Source organism: Egretta garzetta, unplaced genomic scaffold, assembly GCF_000687185.1.
Source record: "Egretta garzetta isolate BGI_Z169 unplaced genomic scaffold, ASM68718v1 scaffold329, whole genome shotgun sequence".
Taxonomy (NCBI): domain Eukaryota; kingdom Metazoa; phylum Chordata; class Aves; order Pelecaniformes; family Ardeidae; genus Egretta; species Egretta garzetta.
This window is the reverse complement of record NW_009269999.1, coordinates 41,944-60,868: the sequence shown is the minus strand read 5'-3', so window position 1 is coordinate 60,868 and position 18,925 is coordinate 41,944. Positions and strand designations below refer to the sequence as shown.

At 37.5% G+C, this 18,925-nt stretch overlaps 1 protein-coding gene across 3 annotated transcripts; it reads left to right on the top strand.

The window, feature by feature from the left end:
* The first annotated feature begins 306 nt into the window (after positions 1–306).
* Positions 307–13,903, top strand: LOC104134040 (APAF1 interacting protein). Of its 3 annotated transcripts, none has more exons than XM_035902932.1 (8): positions 307–1,271; positions 2,831–2,931; positions 4,981–5,099; positions 6,305–6,422; positions 7,488–7,623; positions 10,212–10,379; positions 10,934–11,056; positions 12,316–13,903. In XM_035902932.1, the coding sequence occupies exons 4-7, from the start codon at positions 6,314–6,316 to the stop codon at positions 11,031–11,033; spliced, it is 513 nt and encodes a 170-aa protein (XP_035758825.1). In that variant the 5' UTR covers positions 307–1,271; positions 2,831–2,931; positions 4,981–5,099; positions 6,305–6,313; the 3' UTR covers positions 11,034–11,056; positions 12,316–13,903. The 3 variants fall into 3 exon arrangements, with proteins under 3 accessions (XP_035758825.1, XP_035758823.1, XP_035758824.1); XM_035902930.1 differs by having other exon boundaries at positions 307–1,846; positions 5,051–5,099; XM_035902931.1 differs by having other exon boundaries at positions 307–1,846.
* Positions 13,904–18,925: the final 5,022 nt, after the last annotated feature.

The window sequence follows — 18,925 nt, the reverse complement described above, 5'->3', positions numbered from 1 at the left end:
GGCCCCGCCGTCGTCACCGGTGCCGTCCCCATGCTTCTGACGGGCCCGCGGCCTAGCTAGGGGCGCTGTGCGTCAGCGCGTGCTCCGGGACAGCAGTTCTGAGTTGCAGTTGTTGAAGCCGTTCTTGTAACGTTAGTAATTCGCTAGTAACCTCTGTAGTTACTAATTAGCAGAGAGTATAGAGATGTTATGAGATGTACTACGCTTCCCAGAATGTTGCCAGCTGGCAGTCTGGCTGCACTTACAGGGCTTGTGGCCCCTTTTATGTATTTATTTATGGTAACTTGGGTTTTTTAGTTTGGTTTGTGTTGTTTTTCTGTGTTTGATTGTTTGGGACTTTTTGCAGGTTGGTAACTGCGCATTGCTGTAAGACATCACAACCTGAACATGAGTCAGTAGTGCTGTGCTTCATCAAACATCGTGCTGGAGCGTACGGGAGCATCACCTGGATGAGGCTTGAAATACCCATCCTGTTTGTGTGTGGAACTAGTCAAGAGACCAACCCAAGCATCAAGAACAGTGTAGACCAACAACAGAGAGATGAGAATCACCAGCAGACTAGATAATGAGGCCTGTCAGGGAAAAGAAAGAATCTGCTTAGTCGAAAAAAAAAATGAGAGCAAATGGAAGAATGTCTCCTTTATGTCCATAACTGCTTGGTAACAAGCTTAATTTTCAGCAAGCAAGGTTTAGGTTAGGCATTAGGAAAACATTTCTAACCTGGGACAGTTAAAAAGATTGCGTAAGGAGTTTTTGACTCACTGTCATTGGAGGTTTTAAAGATGAGGTTCCAAACCTTGTCAAACTTGCCCAAGGCTGCTGCCTCCATCACTTCACCTTCCCTGTCTTCTGCCTCAGAACCACTGCCGCTGTCTTGCACCTATGCCATTTCTCCCATGCTGCCACCACTGCCTCCCCATGCCTGGTTCTGCAAGTCCAGCACCACCTGGAAGCATTTTCCTGTGGTGTGCAGCCCCCTGTAGCAACTGCAACAAGATGCAAGTGGTCTGCTCAGAGGTGCTGCATTAAACAAAGCATCTGCTTGCTGTGATTCTAAGGGCCAGGAGATAATCTTGGGGGGCTCAGAAAATCGCAGTTCCCCCTTGCATAAGTCTTACAGTCTTACTTTAGACCATCAAGGATCGCTCAGTCTTCAACTTTAGAGTCACTGTGGTATCTGGGTGAAGGGAGAAAACGGTGACAACAGCACTTTTTTCTTAATGTTTCAGCAAAGGTATTGGTACTAAGTAACTACCTGCCTACCACTTTTGGTATGTGCTACTTATTTTTTGCTTTTGTTCTCTTTATTCATGTTAATAGAATACCCCCTCCTTGAAATGTCCTTTCATGAGCATAAGTGACTAAGCTGAGCAGTAGAGCAGTTAACCACTTGTTATTTTCAGAAAACTTTTAAAGCTTCTAATTGCTGCATAAAAAAAAAATCAAAACATAAAAAGGCACACCATAAATGATCAATTTCATTTGGAGGTCTGTACTTGCTATAAAAACTGACAGTCTGTGGCTTATAAGCAAAGTAGGAATCCTTACCACGTTGCTTTTCAACCTCTTCCTTACAATTATTTCTTCTCCCCTAAAAAACCTCCCTTTTACATTATAGAATCCTTGTATGGTGCTGAAGGTGTTGTAGAAAACGAGGATCGTTACATTATTTTTGCTACTTTGGTTTATTTGATCCCTTTTATGCTAAAGACAGATTTTAAACAGAAATCTACCAGCTTACTAATGATACTTTTCTCGCTTTACGAGTACAGTGTAACACAGATCTGTTTGACCACATCAGACTTATCACTGCACAGCTATTCAAAGAAACCTCATCATACTACCTGTCACTATGAAATATCAACAGCATGATTTCATCTATGCAGTCTGCTTATTTCTGAGGAAAATACATGACTTCTAAGCAATTTATGAAAGGGAGATACATATTTTAGGCACTGTTTATTTACTATAATATCTTAAAATATCTGCATTGTAGTTCAGTTTTACACCTTTTGAGCATTATCCCCAAAACCTTTACAAATGTGTTTATTCCACAAATAGCCTGGGTCCACCTTGATTTCCATTATATTGGATCCACATTGTTTTCTGGGGTTTTGGGTTGGGAGGTGGGTTGGTTAATAAATAGATATATTTATTGATGTAATGAAGAATGGAATATGGAAAAAATTTAGAACTTTTTTTCCTTCTGAAAGTAATATTAAAATAATGCAATTTGTCTTCTGGCTAAACTGCATGTGAGGTAACCTCACATTGTAGAAATGTAGGAATGTGAAGTTCATCAAAAAAATTGTCTATGTTTTCTATGGTATTTTTGACTGCTATGTAAAAATATATAACAGAAGTAATAAAGTTTTTTCTACTGAAATTTGTAAATCAAGCAAAATAAACCTACAGAAAATTGATTCAATGGGAAAAGTTATTATTTGAGCTTTTCAAAATGGATAATGTTAGATGCATTTATTTTTCTTTTTTTACAGCAATAGTCTAAGACTTAATCTTACTGGTGTAATACCTGTGATCCACTACACTCAAATAAATTTGAGATAAGACCTTTCCTGGGAAGGATAATCAGGCATGCATTTTATTTGGGGGTTTTGTTTGTTTGTTTCAAGGTGCGAGTGGCTCCTGCAAAGTGTAAAGCGCATTGTGCAAACATACAGTAATTTTATAACTGAAGTCCATAAGCATAAATTAGACTGTCATACTGCAGTATGAAAGTACTACCCCTTTAAACTCAATTTCAGAATTTAAATTCTTAGGTTTGTGATGTTTCTGATGTTTTTAATTTATTTCATTAATTTATTTTTAGGAGAAGTTACATCCAAGAAATCTTATCCCAGAGCTTTGTAGACTCTTTTATGGTTTAGGCTGGGTAACAGGAACTGGTGGAGGAATCAGCTTGAAACATGGGTAAGTAGAGATGGAAGAGAAAGAATTTGATAGAGAGGGTGCCTGTGTTTAGTAGTTGGTGAGGGCATTTCAGTTCCATGAAAAATGTCTGAAAGTCAAGTGTGAGCAAGAAGATAGAGGTGGAAATTAAAAGTAAACCAAATTTAATCATATAGAAGGGAAGTGGCTAGTCTGAAGTAATCATTGCAGTCCCTTCAATGGAGAGAGCCAACTTCAGAGTGACTTTTTTCTGTCCTTTTCCTATCTTTGTTTAAGGTAGATGCATTGTCTTTAAGGAACAATGCATTCCCCCTTTTTCATTTCATTGACTGTGGAATTTAGGGTCAGTTACACCAGGCACACAGCTTTCAAATGCCTGTGGTTAGATGAGATTAATCCCACTGTAGACATTTTGCAGGCAAGACATTTCCTTTCAGAAGGAAATTACTGTTCTACTGAGATTGGAGATATTCTTAACAGCAAAACAATTTTTGGTGTGTATCCACTACTAAGGAGCACCACTTTGCTTTTTAATTTGCTTGTCTCCCCATATTCATAGTTCCCAAGCTTTTAATAGAGATAGAGCTCCTCTCAGTGGCCACTGAAAAAAAAGAAGTCCTCATCCTGCAAAACACCTTGCACAGTGCCTGCAATTCTGTCCCCAGTCACAGGGTGTTGTGACACTAATTTGAAAGTGTGCAACTTCTCATTTTTCTGACGTATGCTTACATGCAGACACAAACAGCCATTGCTATTCAAATATATGAGATATATATATAAAAAAATAGATAGATATTAAGTAAAGGGGAATGTTAATTACAATTCTGATAAAGCCACATTTTTATGTGCTTCACAGCTGTTTTACTACTATGAAGAGTACATCATCTTAAGAGTTGTATTTTTGGAAGAGGTAGAATCATAGAATCATTAAGATTGGAAAAGACCCTTAAGATCATCAAATCCAAGTGTAAATACCTCCAGGGACGGGGACTCAACCACTTCCCTGGGCAGCCTGTTCCAGTGCTTGATAACCCTTTCAGTGAAGAAATTATTCCTGATATCCAATCTAAACCTCCACTGGTGCAATTTGAGGCCGTTTCCTTTCATCCTATCACTTGTTATTTGGGAGAAGAGGCCAACACCCACCTCACTACAGCCTCCTTTCAGGGCCGTTGTAGAGGGCAATAAGGTCTCCCCTCAGCCTCCTTTTCTCCAGACTAAATAGTCCCAGTTCCCTCAGCTGTTTGTCATCAGACTTGTGCTCTAGACCCTTCATCAGCTTCATTGCTCTTCTGCTTTTGTCCAGAAATACAAATATCTCGTGCTCCTTAAGAAATATATCTGTAACTTGACTAATGATTCACTAGATGTCTCTGCACCCCTGAATTTAGTATGTTACTGTTGAAACCAAATAGTGATTACAACTGAGAGAGATAATCTGATATTTTTTACTTGCTATTATTGAAAATATTTCAGATACGATCTTAAAATCATTTTAATTTACATCAATTTTTATGGTCTTTTTTTCATTTAAACCTTGCAAGGTGATGCACTTTTACCTGAATTTCAGTCATTTAATTGCATTGAATTAGTGTTATCTTTTTATAAATACAAATAAGTATATAAATGCATTAAAAACCTAAACTACACAGTTATAACAAAACCCAAAAGTGTTTACATTGTAGAATACTACAGATAATTTATATTGTTTATAGGTAGGTAGTCTGTGCATTTTTAAGTAATAGTTTTGTCACCTGTTCTGTCATAGAGAAGTATCTGCTTGCAATTTCTCTTGTTCTGTTTTTGCTCTGAATTCTGGGGATTTGAGTTTGGAATTATTGCAGGAGGAGGCTGTGTGTTTTTCTTTGTAGGAAAAATAAGGCTGCACTTCCTATGTCTGTTTCAAATCTCTTGTCAAGTTGAAAGCACAGTTTTGTACCCCCATGTTAGAGATTTCATATGCCATTGTATGATTTGGTTCTCTTTTGAAAACCATCTATATGTCAATCTATAGAAGGAGCAAGAAAGTTATTCAATTAGGAGGGTCTAGATTTGCTATTTCCTTTTCAGTGGATCAAGATCTCTAATGCCTGTGCAGTTGAACAACCCTGTGATTTTCCCTGTCTGTAACTTTTCTTAGGAATGAAATCTACATCGCTCCTTCAGGAGTCCAAAAGGAAAGAATACAGGTACGTTGCACTGTATTTTTACCTCAGAGCTCACCTGGAGATGGATGAAAGTACCATTGTTCAAAGTTTCAGTTTTCCTCGTGTAAAGTTAGTAACTTACTATACTGTTGACTGCCGTATTGAAACAACTGGGGATTTCGCCCGATACTCTGTTAGCATAGCAAGTCAACATGTGTTTCAGTGGCCAATGTAGATTAGTCTTGATGATCTCTTTGCTTTAAACTAACACAGAAGACTCTGAGATTAAAACATTACTCAAGTCCAGCTTTATTCTTTGTCAAGCTTGAATGGCTACAGTTTCAAGTTACTGTCTTGATATTAGTAAATAGATGGGCTCTCCCCATGAAAAGGTGAACTTGTCTATCTGTCTCCTTTCCAAAAAAACCCCAAAATATCAGTGGAGGGGAGGAGTGGTAAATGATAACTATTTTATGACAGCAGGAACTCTCCCAGAATAGAATATATGGAAAGGATTTGTTGTTTTGTAGATGTGAGGGTAAATAACTGAGAAGTGAAAGGAATCTCTTCACTGATAGAAACTTTGGGGTTTCGCAGCAGTGTTCCCTGGATATGTTAGCAATTAAGGCAGGCAAAGGCCTAACATGGCAAGACCATGCTGGTCTGTTCTTTGCTAGCAGTAGTAGTGAATTGAGCGCAAAACTGTATTTACTGCTGATTTTTAAAATAACATTAAAGAAGAAAGTTTTATTGTTGCCCTGAACAATTCTTTGTACTATTATCGGTAGCTAATTGATGCAAAGGTAACATTCATGTAAAGCAAGGTTTAAAAAAACAGTTCTATAAGTAAATATATTATATGTAGGTTTAATTCATGTCCTTTGTTGGTTCTTTAAGGGGGGAGGGGAAAGTATATCTACATCTCTTTTTTTGAATCAGTTACTACTTTGCCTTTTGATCTATTGTTTGTTATTTAGATATGGGCTGTCTCCTTTCTGAGAAAATTTTAGTTTTATAAATATCTGCTTGGAAGAATCCTGAATAAAAAGAGTACATAATATTAATTCACATTACACGACGTCAATAAGTAGTATTAGAAGCTAGAATAAATGCAGTACATTACAGCACTTACACAAAGTTAAAGTCCCATTCTGTCTTAAATATATGGCGTATATATTTGTCTCCCTAGAAGGAAAACAAAACTTTTTGGGTCATCACAGGTCAAAATAATTTCTTCTTTCTTACAGCCAGAAGATATGTTTGTTTGTGACATGAACGAACAGGACATCAGTGGTCCCCCACCACACAGGAAGCTAAAGAAAAGCCAGTGCACACCTCTTTTTATGAATGCCTACACTATGAGAGGTGCGTAGCAAATGTTTTAGTTCAGCAATGACTGTATATACACATCCACAAAATTGGAATTCAATACCATATTCTTCATACATGAAAGTTACAGTGAAATAAACATGAAACTGTAAAATAAATTGATTTGCAAAGGAATATATACAATGGAATTTTACGTTTTAATTTTCTCATGTAGCTATACCTGTGATCATCTTTTCGGGACTAATTTTTAGTGCAGTATATTAGTAGGTTGCAGGAGGAGCTGGGGGATTTACAGCAGTTTTATACCAGTAGTTTTTCTTATTCAACAGCTATGTTTTAGATCCTAATACAACCATTGGCTGTGATCAAAGGTTCTAAATTACGCATAGGTAAAAAAAGTATGGAACTTTTCTTTTGCAAGTGGACAGTAACAGAGAGCTTTTGCTGTTGTGTAAGATTTAGATCTGTTGCTTTAGAAAGGATTTAGGGAGTCTCTTCTGATCTTCCTGCACAAGAAGCTTACATGTGTACCCAAGAAAAACTCATTCCATATTTTTTGCAACATTGCAATTTTATAAGAAAATTATAATTATTGTCTACCAATCTTTCAATCATGACACAGTCAGCTAGCAATAAATATTTTTTCACACAATCAGTGGATAATCAAAGAAGAGTACTAGCATAAAAAGAAAGTAAAAGTCTTTAAACTTTCATCTCACAAATAAGTTTGGAAGTCGTTAGAATCTCAGAACTCGGATAAAATTAATAGAGTGTTTTAGTCATTGCAGTATGTAAAGAAATGTACAAGTAGTGTTTCTCCTTGAACTTGTGCAAGTAGTTTCTCTCCTGGAATTTGTCACTAAGTAAAAGTTAACAGTAGTGTCCTAAGACAATCCATAATTATCCTTTATAGATGAGTAATTATCTCATATCTTTATTTAGGTTGCTGTATATTTTTTCCTCTAATACAGTCGATCACCATTTGCTAAGTTGCCTAGCCAAAGGACATGAATCAAGTATGTGAATAAAATTTTCTTCATAGGCACATTTTAAAATTAATTCTAAAACTTTTTTTTTCTTTTCTTCTTTTTCTGTTCCTAGGGGCAGGTGCAGTGATCCATACTCATTCCAAGGCTGCTGTTATGGCTACCCTTCTTTACCCGGGGAGTGAGTTCAGTATTACCCATCAGGAGATGATAAAAGGAATCCAGAAGTGTACTTCAGGAGGCTATTACCGGTACTTCTCTATATTTAAGAAAAGAGGCGTGCTATTTGATCATTTGTTTTCAGCAACATAAATAGATGACAAGTGCATTGAAGTGTGTAAATATTAAGTGTTAGGAATAAGAAGTAAAAAGACCCTGGAATAAATCAATCATTGGCTTTCCTTAAGAAGGTCTCAAGCCTGTGGAAGAGATCTGAAAGATCTGAGATAAAATCTTGTAATGTTAAGGCTACTGTAGTCTGTTGAGCTACAGAAACAAACCAAATAAAGAGCTGTGTCCTGACAAGATGTTAACACATCCATACAATGTTAAACTGAAGCAGGAGTCAACCAACATGAGGTTGGATTGATAATGTACAAACTACATTTGGGTGGACTTCACATATCACTGCCCGTGCTAGTTTAGGGCATGTTAAGAGAGTAGAGGATTTCAGATTTTACTTGACAGACTTGGAAAGAAAATTCAGAATAAACAGCTCATTAAAGGTAATGTTATTACTTTTCAAGGATGAGCTCTGAGGTAAGTGCTGAGTTATTCCAAATTATGTGTGATGGCTTGTTTTGAGGACTCCACCCACAGAATGTTGAACTGGGATCCGCAAACAACATTTATATAATATGTGGCAATTAGATGAAAAATTGAAATGCTAAATTTTTTCCACTTTTTGACGTTCATTTTTGTAACTAACTGTTGCCCTTTGGCAAGGGAGAAAGCCGTATGTCTGGTCTGTGATTTTACGCCCGGGCATATTTTATTCAGTTTTGGTTGACTTGCCAGCTTTACCTTCTTGTCAGCGTTAGCATTTGTATTTTTAATGTCGCAAAAGCCACCCCTTTTACTGAATTGTCTAAAAGCACTGGTTTTAAAAAAATCCATAGCAATTTTCTTTTTTGGTGATACATTTTGAATCATCTAACATTCCTAAATGTTAGTCAGGAGACATTGTATTTATTCAGTTCCATATCTCCGAGTTGTTCCATGTCATCCTGTTAATTTCCCAGAAAAACTAAAGAAATCAAAGCTCCAAATTACATCGTTCCTACATACATATTCATCCGTACTAAACTGATTCCACTGTCTTGCCTCACACAAGGCTTCCAGTTGAATTCAAAAGAAACTCGATAGTACAGAATAGGATCTTTCAAAAAAGGGATTGACACTATATTGTTTCTAATTACATACACCTTTTCTGGAAGCTATCCGGGAAAATGCTACAGATAGGATAATCAGAATTATTTAATTATTTGTTGGCCTGAATGTGATCCCAGTGAAGCCAGAATAGTTTTACCGTTGACTTCAGTAGGAGAACTAGATCTGTAGTAAACAGCTTTGAAAGTCTCAGCCTGTCCCAAGATATTTTATATGAAGGTTTGGGTAAATGTAGGCTGTTTATATTTCAATAAAACTAAATAGATATCAAGTACTTAATTCATTCAGAGTCTTCCTGGGGTTTTATAGGTATTAGTTCTTGGCAAAAAGCTTACGGTTATGATTAGGAATCAGTTATGGTATTTATACCTGCTTCCAAACTCACATCCAAGTAGAAAGCAGAACCTAGGAAACCAATCCCTTAGCTCATTTGGCCACACTAGTAGCAAACACTCCAAATTTAATTTTTGTGATCAGAATAAGTAAGGGTCGAAGTATGCTTACAAAACCTGCTTAATTTTCTTCATTCACTTTTTATAGACTTCCTTGGAAAAGCATCAGCATTGAAAACTGTGAGGGATGAGACTTTAATTTTCTGAATATCTGATTTGAAGTACAAGCTGTATTGTTTTTACCATTGCTTTCTCTCTGTTTTATAAAAGTACTACTAGCATCCACTCATGAAATATCTGTGTGATCTCAATGATCTATCTGAACCTGAACTGGGGACTTATTAAAATGATTTAAACAAGTTTCTGCCAGTGTTAATTAAGGTTCAAACAATGCCAAATATCCCAGTCCTCCTTCAGAAGAAACTCTTAGGCAAGTTCCACTGAGTAACGTGCATCATCTTGTCTTTGGAACTGGGGTTCTCAGGCTCTCTTAAGATCACATATAGCCCACCTGTGACTCCATCACAGAGAATTTATTTTTCATGTGTTGACTCTACTTTCTATTTATATGCTTTAGCAGGACAGTCTTATTTCCAGGGGCTTTTTGGACTACCCAATTTTTTTTTTTCTTTGCTCTCTAGCAAACAGCTTCATTTCCTTCTTCAGGATGTGATTCTTTTAAATAATTTAATCTGAGATAAAGCTTGTAGGTGATGCCAATACAGGATGAAGAGAGTCTGAAAAAAGTTGTAAAGGGACCCAACTACAAAGTGATACATGAACAAACAGCTACACCTAATACATTAAAGCATTATTTTCTTTTTGTGCCTCAAGTGTAGCTCAGGTATTGCCAGCATAGCATACATTTGGGAGCGAGAGATGTTCCTGAGAGTTCTTATATTACAGCATGACACACAAGAGAAATGTGTAAAATCACTAGTGCTGAGAATTTGTTAACATCTTTACACAATCAAAGGAGAATCTCTTTCTTAGGGAAAAGCTTCATACATCCAAACACAGCGTTTTTTTAAATAGATGAACATTCCTTTTTCTTTTAGATATGATGATACGCTAGTGGTTCCCATTATTGAGAATACACCAGAAGAGAAGGATCTCAAGGAAAGAATGGCACGTGCAATGGAAAAATACCCAGACTCTTGTGCTGTATTGGTCAGACGTCATGGAGTTTACGTATGGGGAGAAACGTGGGAAAAGGCCAAAACGATGTGAGTACAATTTAGGAATATAGTATCTTTTGCCATTATACCTCAAAATCTTAATGACCTTAACGTCATGTGTATTTCCAACTCATGGACAATGATTCAGAACATTAAGTTCTGGCCTCACGGAATGTATAGGGAGCTTTTGGGAATGGATTCATCCATGATTCCACTGCTTGGTTTTCCTTTCACGTCAATGCTGGCTGATAGGGTTGCCAACATTTTTCTTCCATGCAGACAAGTCCTTCCTCATATGAAATCTGCAGGAAATCTCACCTTTATATGACATCTGCCAATACTATTTGAGTAGTCTTCCCTAGTCTCATTTTTGGAATTTACTTCTTCATTTGCTGATGGAAATGCAGCAAATCGGGATCATGTAACGAAAGTGCTGGGCACTTCCCATACCCCAGTAATGGAAATAAATTATAATAGAGCTGTCCAGTCAGACCATTACATTGGTGATGTAAAGTTCAAAGAAGAAAACTACTAATTTTCATAAAACATCATAAGACTTGAGCCTTACTTTACATTTTACCTTTTTTTCCTTTTAATTTTAGGTGTGAGTGTTATGATTACTTGTTTGATATCGCAGTGCAGATGAAGCAGCATGGTCTGAATCCTTCCAAATACCCAGCAGGAGAACAAGGAATTTTGTAAACGACAACAACATTTATATCCAGGTGTGAATTTAACTGTAGAGATGATCTGTTTGGAGGGAGAGACTACAGATGACACCATCATTTCAGTCTGCTTTCCCTCTCAGGAAATTTCAGTATTGCACATCTCCCCCACTCCACTTCATTACCACTGCAATAGTATCTATACCTGAAATAACGCTCCTTTACCACACAATGCAACAAAAAGATATGTATTAATAGTAAAGTATGTCTTGTGCATATTTTAGCACAGCATGGAGTGCAATTGCTTTTTAAAACTAAATTGTATCAAGCATTTCCAGAAAAAGCCATGGAGAAGAAAGACCCCAGCCTAGTAAGCTAATCTAGAGAGAGAAGCCTGAACACCTACTTTTGTTCTTGAGGTTGCAGGATCAGGTTTGATTTCAGTCCATCTCAGTGGTATCACTTGTATGGTGGGGTTTTGGTTTATTTTTTCCTTCAGCAGAAGTAGCTGGTTGCAATTTGATTAAGTTTCATTGATTAGCATCACCTGTTTACCTCGTACAACAAATTACCATCACTTTCTGTTTTCTAATGTAGCAATGATCAATGTTTTGAAAGTTTTCATAACAAATATTTTAAAGTAAAAGCATAAAGATAATATGATCAGGCAGTACTTTACATGAAGGATCCCTGAAACAATTCCCCCATAAGCAGTATACAGCTCAGTAAGGCAAAACACAGTGGTAGCCTAACATTTCAGAGTCCGGGATACTTCTTCCTGAAAATCTAAGCAAGTTTAAAGATACCAGTACTGAGATTATAAAGATGTTGCTAGGCCAAAGTGGTGGTCTAATTAAACAGAATAGGCTAACTTGTTGCACAGAGTTGGCCCATCAGATAATCCTCTCCACCCACTATATTTGCATCAGAAGAGATGACAAGCTACTTGACAGCAAGCCTCCTATCCCACTGCTTCCTCCTCTAGTGTAGGCATAATGGCTAATGATCCAAGTACCTGTCTGTTCTGCTGCTTTGTGCCTACACTAGAGGAGGAAGCAGTGGGACAGGAGGCTTGCTGTCAAGTGAGTCTCTGCGTGAACTTTTGGAGTGCTGCCACCACATACAGTGATGAAGACACACTGGCTGCCACACCGGCACAGAGCTACCTCATGGGCTGCAAGAACCATTCTGAAATGGCTCCTCAGCCCCTGCAGTTGAATAGGTTGGGCTAACATAGGGGTATTAATATTCCTTTGCCTATTTCTTATGACTAAATAGTTTTAGAATGTATTCACTTTTATCTTGTTTCTCCTGTACAGGTTTCTTACATGATGATGGGAGTTCCAAATTCCACCTCAGGCTGCTAAAACCAGAAGGGGGTGCTGTTATACTTGGCTGATTGACAGAAGTTAGCAGTCAGTTTTGACTGTTAAACACATCCAAGAAGAAAGGGAGAGTTAAAAGAAAATTTGAAAAAAAGCTCAACAATCATTGCTATTTATGAATCCTGTCAAATGCTACAGTAGGAGGAATGAAAATTCAAATACAAAAAAAGATTTTGGAAAAGGCTATGGAGAACTAATGTGACATTTTGTTTGTGTGCTTTAAAAATTCATATGTCAATCTGCATTTGATGATCCTGCTCTGCTGCTACATCATTTGACCTGTTCTAGGTCTCCATTTCTGAAAGTTATAGTAGCCTTTATTCTTGGGAAAAAAAGTGAGGACAACCCCTTAATTAGAAGTTAAGTATAAAGTTTAAAGCATTGTTTGAACTGTTGATTCATTCATGCCATGTTAATAGTTGTTGTTTTTTTTAATTAAGCCTGTAGCATTTTTTTTTTTTTTAATTCTCCTAATTGCCATTATAATGAGTAGGAAACATAATTTTATAGTGTGCATTTGGAAGTTGTTACTGAGGGTCTGGGTCTTGTCTGGTTTTTACCTCTTTAAATTCATCCACTTCCAATAAAATATGTTACTACAATTTTAAAACAGCTTTTTATGACCTGTGATTAGCCAGCCTAAGGTAGATTTAATCAAACCGCTCATTAAAATATAGTCTATATATTAAAATATAAAATCTGTATCTTATAGATATTTATGTATCTTCATATGTTCTTTCAAAATCTCCTGGAATGGCCTCCCAGTGACAACAGTCTAAGCCTTGATTGACCAACTTTCTGATTGAATATTGAGACTGTAGTCCCAAGGGTGAATTGAGACAGGGTAAGTGCCAGTTGACCTGGTTTTCTGCTAGGAGCTATGGATTCCCACAACTTCCCCTTGCATCATCTCTGGCACTTTTTTGAGCTTCCGTGAGGTGAATTAGCTCTTCAGCCTAAGAGAAAACTACTGTGGGAGTGCAGGGAAGAAAATTATTATATTGTTTCCTAATAAGGCACTGGTAAAACATTGAATCAATTCAGAGGTGGGTCTAAGGAGGACCAGAGCTGGGGCAAGAAAGGAGATGGCAGATAGTTCCCCCATTTCATGCAGATGACTATTCAGACTTAGTCAGCTACTTGTGGTTAGGCATTTGCTGTGGATGTTCTGAAGAGTTCAGAAAGAGCTGAAATCTGTGGGAAGTATTCTGCTAAACCAAAGAGGTCAGAAACTCGTATTTTTCACCCATTAATGAGCACCAACTTTTCTTTAGCTATGTATGTCAGACTACTGATTGTAGCACAACATACGCTGTTGGTCTCTCTAGTTACTGGTAAGTGTGTTCTGCTGAACTTACACAAAAATAATCCTGCTTTGGCTTGGTGGGCTTTTGTGTCCCCACACAACAGTTTGTCACTGGTGTCCAACAAAACTCATTTGCAGTAAAGCATCATGTTGGGCTTGTTCAGCCTGGAGAAGAGAAGGCTGCAGGGAGACCTGATTGCGGCCTTTCAGTACCTAAAGGGGGCCTATAGGAAAGATGGGGAAAATCTTTTTAGTAGGGCCAGCTGTGACAGGACAAGGGGTAATGGTTTTAAAATAAACCAGGGTAGGTTTAGACTGGATATAAGGAAGAAATTCTTTACAATGAGAGTAGTGAAACACTGGAACAGGTTGCCCAGAGAGGCAGTGGAGGCCCCATCCCTGGAAACATTCAAGACCAGGTTGGATGAGGCTCTGAGCAACCTGATCTAGTTGGTGGTGTCCCTGCTCACTGCAGGGGGTTTGAACTAGATGACCTCTAGGGGTCCCTTCCAACCCAAAACATTCTATGATTCTATGACCATGGTATAGACCAAGCGCCTGCTGACCTGATCCAACCTCCTGGGTACCAGCTGTTTCTAAGCAGTAAGATGTGGTCACCTTGACATGACAGCCTGGCACACCCAGCAGAGTTGTTGCTATGCTGCCTGTTTGTCAGCAACCAGATCCCTCTTATCTCCACATCCTCATAGCAGCTACAGCCTCTTTCTGTGCTGCACAAGAGAGCATGTTCAGTATCTGCTACTACCAGACCAACAGCAGCTGTCAAAGATGACATCAAGACCTCAACTGATGAAGTTGCCGCTCCACAGCAATGATTCATTACAGAACAATCTGCCATCAGAAACTTGCTGACTACTCATCTACCAAGATACCATGCCCTCACCTCTCTAGGATGCTTCAAATTTTCTCAACAATACGTACCTAAGCTTTGCTCTGGAATTTTCCTGTACCTGTCAGTCGGATATCAACTAAAGAGTTGTTAATTGTTGTTGTATATTGCCATGTAGTTCAGATGGGCCTCTTTTCCCCCAACTGGTGACTGTAAGACTCACCACTGTCTATTACAGTGAATTTAATTGAACAAAATCTTTGCCATTCTATTCTTACATTAAAGGAATAACCACATTTAGTTCTTTTCTGGATTTCCTTACACATTTTAGGAACATAGGAACAGCATTGACTGTTTTGTGGTTTATGTTATTGACTTTATTTCTGAACTGCCTTCCCAAATGCTGTGGTACCTGATTCTTAACATTCATAAAGAATAGTGGTGCTATACTGACAGACTGGCAGGTTTCATTTAAATAGTCTTAGTGACTTAAGTAGTCTTGCAACTACTAGGCATGTTTGTCCTTCCCTCCTCTACGTAGTGCTGTACCTGCAGTGTGCAACCTTTAAACCTTAGGGGGAGGGCGACATTAATTATTGTGAAATGGTGGTTATCGCTAAGTTACTGCAGGTTGTTGACTATATGTTTATTGATACATTTCTTCATTATTAGACACTCATTAGTCAGTGGCTAACATCTTGTGAGTGTATGTGCATTGCAGTAAGAACTTGGATGAAAAATGTTATTTTTCAGATCAGAGAGTAACTTTGGACAGGCTTCGTACTCGTCTGCTCCACTTAAGCACAAAACACATCTTTAAGTATTTTCAAGACTTCAGAGGTGGAACTGAAGGGAAAGCAGATTGTGTTTGCATTAGCTTTGCTTCTCTATGGGCATGCTAACGAAAATACTTATTGATGTGACAATCCACTTAGTCCTGAAATGCAGTTGCCACCTATTGATTGTGACCTTTAATTCTTTATTTAAACTGCTAGATTTCTGCAAAAAGTAAATTCCTGTGGTAGTCTGATGATGCTGTCAGAATAGGACATAATTGTATCATTCCATACTACTGATGCTTTGTAAAGATAAAGATGATTTTACACTTGGTGTTTTGTTCCGCATGTATAATGACAAAATACAAAAGAACACTCACAAGGAGAGATATTTTTTGCCAAATATATTCCTCTGGGGTCATGTTAATTACAAATTTTCACTTCCTCATCCAGCCACAATTTACCACACTGTAGACTTTCTAAAATCTGTGTGAAATATCAGATTTCTAATAGTAGTAATAAAGTTCCTTCATACAGGATTCTGAGATGGTTGAAGTCCCATTCAGGGATACAGAAAGGAGCTAAATACACTCTTCTCATGTCTGTTTGCATGTGAACTCTCAACGAAGAAAACATGAACAACAAACAAAAATATGAACATTTCCCATATGATTTAAAGCTTCTAAACTCCCATCATTTTTAAGACTAGAGCATTTTCTAATGTGAATTGCAGGCTAATAAGCCAGCTAGATATTTTCATACATTTGTAGCAAAGACTTGATCTCCACCAAAGCTGATTATCTAGGTTTAGTATCACCAGATAGGTTTATGTAAAAATGACATAATTCCCCTTTCAAGTGGGTCATCCAAAATTCTAATTATGTTCCAGTATTTCCCAGTAAAAGTAATTTCCTAGCAAACATCCTACTTGCTTTCCAAGAAGGAAATAAAACTGCAGAATACAGCATCTTGAAACATTAAGAGAGAGAGCTCTAACTTACAGTAAGCAGTTATGATGCCAGTATAGGTCCACTGGTGAATACTGTAATGCCTGAACAACTGGCATCCTATTTCCTTTAACTCTGAAACCATAATTTAAAAATTAACCTCTAAAAAAGCTCACTGAGTAGTGGAAAAATACAAATAAACCAGTAGCCTTCCTCTAAATTTTTTTTGCCACACTTTGGCAAATACATCTGTAAGAATTTTTTGCTGTTTTACAGAAGAGGACAAATTGGCAAAAAAAAAAAAAAAAAACAAAAAAAACCCAAACCCAACTGGAACGCTTTAGCTGTCTTACTTCTGTATCAAGGAAGAAAATATACAGTTTGATATTAATGCTTCTCAATTTCAAAACTGTTAAAAAAACCTCTGAGCTGATATAAGTTAAGGTATCCCTGCTGAGGGGAGTTATCAGTCATGTACTCTACAGACTCATAAGCAATAAAGAATAAAAAAGCCACTTTGGATTTGTAGTTCCCTGTTGTTATAAGGAGAGGTGAACCCCTGCACGCTTTGTTTTCATTTTCTTTCCTTTCATGTAAGGTGAAATAAAAGTTGTGCCTTACAGCCCCAGGTTGTGTCCAGGGACAGCCCTCTGAGCTGAGGTAAACTTGTACCAGAGAAGATAGAGAGGTGCCTGTGACAGCACTTTGCTACCAGCTGATAAAAGCTTTCACAGAAGCCAGTGATTCTGTGTGTTTGTTTTAATTTTAAGTAAGCTTAATGTTAAGAGCTTAATGTTACTCCAGAAGAATGCTCCCTGACATGATTTTTAAAAGAGCCAATTTCTAAGTCCCTGAGTCGGAAAAAGAGCTCTCAGGCATTTATCCTGGTACTACCCAAGGGTTCACTACATAAATCAGGTGGTAAATAAAATCTCACTATTTTTTAGTTGACATCATTAGCATGGGGACCTGTTTCTGCTAAATTTGAATGACAGTGGTTCAGCATACTGAGTGCACCATTGCAAAATTATTTTGGAGGTAAAACCTTTAGTGGAACCACAACAGTTGGCTATTTCTTAGGATTTTAATCTATTGAAAACAAAATCAATTCCAAATAGTAACTTTTTAAGTTTTTCTGTATGTTTTCAGACTTAATCTAGCATCTGCTAGACTTTGCTAGAGCCGTCAGAAAAAAAATAGTGACTGGCTAGTGCTCAATACCAAAAATGGACTGAGCATGTTTGACTAGATGGTATTTAATGGGGAATCATGGAAATTCATATTGCTTAAATAGCATTTGCAAACACCCACTCTCTCTGTACTTACATATGCGTGTTGGGTTTCTTTACTCTAAGATACTGTGCTATTGTACTAGCAAGTTTCTCCCATCTATGACAGATAAAATTACAGTTTAATCTGCAGAAACCAGATCAGCAAGAATTTATTTAAATACTTAAGCATAAGTTCTCACTCCTTAATGAGCTTCAGATTAGCTTCGATTTCTTTAATGGTAATTTCTGGTAATTACAAACAGAATACACTGGATATAGAAGAAAGAATAGATCTTACATTTAAAGCAAAGAGCTGGAAGTCTAAATTTTGTGGCTGTTTCAAGTGTTACCTTAAGGTCATGCCTTGAACAGTTCACTTTGATGGGAGTTTCAAAAGAGCTTGAATGAATCAGAGACTACCCTAAATCCCATTGGAAAGTTAGGTGCTTAATTTCATTAAGCTTTCCTGTAACTCTGAGGATTTAGCTATCTGTGTTTCAGTCGGGAGGGGTAAAAAAGAAAAGGGGGTGGGGGGCACCTCGATTACTAGCTGCCAAGTTACCGCCACTGTATCCCAGATTGACATCAAATGCTTAACTGGTATTTTTTTCCTAAAAAGAATGATGACCTATTATACTAGAAACACTTAGTTTAAGAAAAAGATTACCCAAGATAATTTCACCAACCAGAGATTTACAAAAACAAGAAATCAAGAACTGAGCTTTCCTGCTTACTCAGAGATGTACATTAATACTACCACAAGTAACGCAACACAATTTTTGTGACTTCTGTTCTGCCCCTGCCAAAGATTACCAGCTGTATGTCTTTCCAGATTAAACATCTGATTCCCGTTCTGAAGTTCCTGTTCTCCAGACAAAGCAAGGTTACCCTCACAGTCCTCATTTTGGTGCAGTTCCTGAAAACAACATCACTGCAGTAAATTTAAGTTTGTCTATATGATGACGGCAGACTACCTGGGCTCGGCAGGTTTCTGTGCATTTACTGCTAATGATTACATTTCTTTTTTTTTATGCTTTGTCTCATTTCCATGTTTTATTGTTTTAATCCTTTTTTTCTGTAAGATTTTTCTCCCTCCCTTGTTTTCTTTACTCTATTTGAAACCAAATATAAACTTAATACAATTTGCATTCTGGTTGAACTTTCAAACCCAGGAGTATTTTTGTGTTAGGAAGCTTATCTCTTTCCTGATTCATCTGCTACATCCCTGACATATCCAAGCATGTCCTGTTATTTGCATGCTTGCAAAATTTCAGTACTTAAAGGGTTAACATGCCTTTTGTACCTCAGACACACTAGGATTTTGCAAGCATATGTCTGTTGGTTGCAAGAGCATATGAGCAAGTATGAGACTAATTTCCTGTTAAGGAGTCGCT

Excerpts from the sequence above, each read along its gene's own strand:
- LOC104134040 (XM_035902932.1), top strand. The coding sequence starts at position 6,314 with ATGTTTGTTTGTGACATGAACGAACAGGACATCAGTGGTCCCCCACCA. Across the intron at positions 6,423-7,487 it reads GAATGCCTACACTATGAGAG|GGGCAGGTGCAGTGATCCAT; the intron begins GTGCGTAGCAAA and ends TTCTGTTCCTAG. Across the intron at positions 7,624-10,211 it reads ACTTCAGGAGGCTATTACCG|ATATGATGATACGCTAGTGG; the intron begins GTACTTCTCTAT and ends TTTTTCTTTTAG.